This window comes from Sinocyclocheilus anshuiensis, unplaced genomic scaffold, assembly GCF_001515605.1.
Source record: "Sinocyclocheilus anshuiensis isolate Anshui unplaced genomic scaffold, SAMN03320099.WGS_v1.1 scaffold515, whole genome shotgun sequence".
NCBI classification, from domain to species: domain Eukaryota; kingdom Metazoa; phylum Chordata; class Actinopteri; order Cypriniformes; family Cyprinidae; genus Sinocyclocheilus; species Sinocyclocheilus anshuiensis.
Window position 1 is genome coordinate 904436 of NW_015548243.1, and position 2947 is coordinate 907382.

The following is a 2947-nucleotide window of genomic DNA, read 5'->3' on the forward strand; positions in this document are numbered from 1 at the left end:
ACACACACACACACACACACACACACACACACACACACACACACAATAAACGTTATTAATTTAATATAGTTCAATTAATCTAGTTTAATTTTAAATTATTAAAATAACATTTTTAATTAAATACTTTTAAAATGTAAAATTTGAATTCTTTTATATTTATTTTTTTACTCCGTGTAACGTTAGTTCGTATAATACTGCACTCTAAAATATTATATAATACAGTCATAATAAATTATGATGAATCCAAACATCAATGTTTTTTTTTTTTTCATAACTGAACTCTGCTTTTAAACATGCAATAAAAAGCACCTTCAGTCCGTGCATCTCACCTCGTCGAGCTGGAGGATCTCCGGATCTCCTTTCTCCAGCGTCTTGAGCTTCTGTTCCAGTGCCGTCCATTCTCCCCTGAGGGCCAGAGGCATCAGGCGCCGAGGGGTCCCGGGCACACAGGAGCTGTCTGACATCATACAAGACCACAAGATAACCTCACAGGAACCAAAGCATACGCGTCTGTCAACACCATAACAAAAGCACGTTCATCTAAAAGACTAAACGCAGGCAGATCCGCTGCAGGTGCGGGTCTAACGGTTCCTCCCTCTTGGTAGGAGGTATAAAGCGAGCATTCCTCCGTTAAAGTTTGCAAACTCCGCCTTCTGTTCCTCCTGTTACCCTGGATTCAACAAAAAAGACCATTGAAACAACAGAAAAGCGACAGAACAGTAAGAGCTCAAGCTGCCGAAAACAGCCATTCAGCTCGACTTTACCGCTGCTGCTGTTGTTGTTGTTTACCTCAGAATCAACATCGACGTTTTTAATGCTAAAATATAATTAGTTAATATCTATTTACGGGTAAAATCAGGTCCATCTGCATGGAAATGTGTTTTCGCTTGACCACATAACGTTTATTTGGTCTAGCATGGTAAATTTAACTAAATAAATATAAGGTATTTTAGACAAGTAAGTTAACCCCGCGTTCGTTTTTAACTGAACAGACGCCGCGCTCGCGAGCGGCACCCACGTGGTCACGTACCAACCAATCAGAGATTACTTTATTAAAATCTAATCAAAGAAAGGATTTTACGCACATTTTTAGTTTTCATACTATATGTAGAAATTAATATATATATATATATATATATATTTATTTTTTCGTTTTCGCACGCTACATTATTCGGCAGCCGCGTACGCTTCTCGCGTAACGTTACGTGAAAAAGCACCTCTAACGCGTAACGTTACGCAAAAATCAACGCAAACCAGTAAGTTAGCAGGCTAAATGTATGGTTGTCACTAATCTCGAGGCTAAATGTATTACGAGTCAGCTTTATCATTACGTTGTTAACATTATTGTCTCTTTAAAAGTGTTGTTGCAAAATGTTAGTGCACAGAATAAGTACTACAAATGAATAAAAATGGTAAGTACGTAAATTTTTGCTGTTCTCATTGCATTTACACGGCTTTAACCAGTAGATGTCCTCAGCCTACTGGGTTTCCATTGGCCTCGCTTCTCCCAGCACTGCTTACATTTCCTCAACCAGTTATTAATTACAGGACTGCTCGTTTTTATAATTTCATAATATAGATAATATAATAAAATACATTATTATTCCTATTATTATAGGTCACATTAATATTAATAATTAGTCATTTGGATAAGAATACGTAAATCGCGATTTCTGATCCATCAAACGAGGACTTTTAGCACAAAATCTGGAGACTTTTATTATATAAATCACCATGAACCGGAAGTCAGCCACTGTCTGTCTCTGGGCTGTTTACTTTTGCCACTGCTGAATCCACTTGATTATAAGTGCGTATTTGAGTTTAATTACTTGTTAGTTATAATTCTGTGTGAAATGTATTTCAGTTAATTAAGAGGATAGATGTCAATTCATGCATTACAATATTCAGTGCATAATGCTGAGTGAATGGAGCTTGATAGTGTGATATTATCTTTCTAGGTTATTCTTTGTTTGAAAGCATAGTCAACATTTTAAAAACGTATTTTTTAAAATACAATTTAATATATACCTGATTAAATATATAGCTAATATATACCCTTTAATGTATAATTGATTTTAATAAAGATATCTGGGTAGTTGACATTTCAATCAGTGACAATTGAGCCAAAATGACGATATTTATTATCACATCTATTATATCTAAACCTATTTAAACGGCATATATGTACAATTTTAGCATAATTTCAATTTTTTCATAAATCTTTGATGTGCTTGAAATCGATGCGTCTATAATGTTAATGCATTAAAAATTTCATACTTTGTTGCAACACAGCATTTAGAGAGAGTTTTAGATGATATGATATGTATGCTAATAAAGATATGATAGATATTATAATATGATAGCATGTCAGATTGGCTTTGTTGTGAGTTTTTGCAAAAACCGATAACTCCGTTTTTTAAAATGTTCAGAAATCATGTTTTTTTTTTATTGTTATCATGTTTTTATTGTTTTAGTTAGCTGTATCTTTTAGTTATTTTTTTTACCTAATCAAAATAACCCAACTGCAGTTTGATTGATTTTAATTGGAATGCGCAATATAAAACATGATTACCTGTTTTTGCAAATGAACTCTTCATTTATTCATATATATGGTTAATGTGTGTTTTCACTATTCACTCAAATGTTACATTTACATTTAGTCATTTTGCCGATGCTTTTATCCGAAGCGACTTACAATTGGGGAATACATAAAGCGATTCTTCTTAAAGAGGCAAACAGTCACAGGAAGTGCTTGAAATACCAAGTTTTAGGCATTGTTCAAATAAGTACAAGCTAGAAAAGGGAAGGGATAAATAAATTTTTTTTAAGGTGAAGTCAAGTAGCGTTTAAAGAGATGAGTTTTCAGCTATCGCTTGAAAATTGTCAGGGATTCAGCATTCCGGATAGGGGTGGGAAGATCGTTCCACCAGCCAGGAATGGTGAACGA

The 2947-nt window shown here is 34.2% G+C and overlaps 2 protein-coding genes across 3 annotated transcripts in view; one reads left to right on the top strand and one right to left on the bottom strand.

Annotated features, from left to right (window-relative positions):
* trpn1 (transient receptor potential cation channel, subfamily N, member 1) overlaps positions 1-503 on the bottom strand; it is a 48034-nt gene extending 47531 nt beyond the window's left edge. Inside the window, exon 1 of the mRNA XM_016442540.1 lies at positions 330-503. Coding sequence (XP_016298026.1) covers positions 330-467 — 138 coding nt within the window. The 5' untranslated portion in view covers positions 468-503. The remainder of the gene's footprint in view (positions 1-329) is intronic.
* A 142-nt stretch (positions 504-645) lies between these two features.
* The window catches only part of oxsm (3-oxoacyl-ACP synthase, mitochondrial), an 8649-nt gene continuing 6347 nt past the window's right edge, over positions 646-2947 (top strand). Inside the window, exon 1 of one of the 2 annotated variants that reach the window (XM_016442541.1) lies at positions 646-719. The gene's annotated coding sequence lies outside the window, so the exon portion shown is untranslated. Of the gene's footprint in view, positions 720-1733; positions 1808-2947 lie in introns of those variants that run through there. The other variant, XM_016442542.1, reaches the window with a different exon arrangement.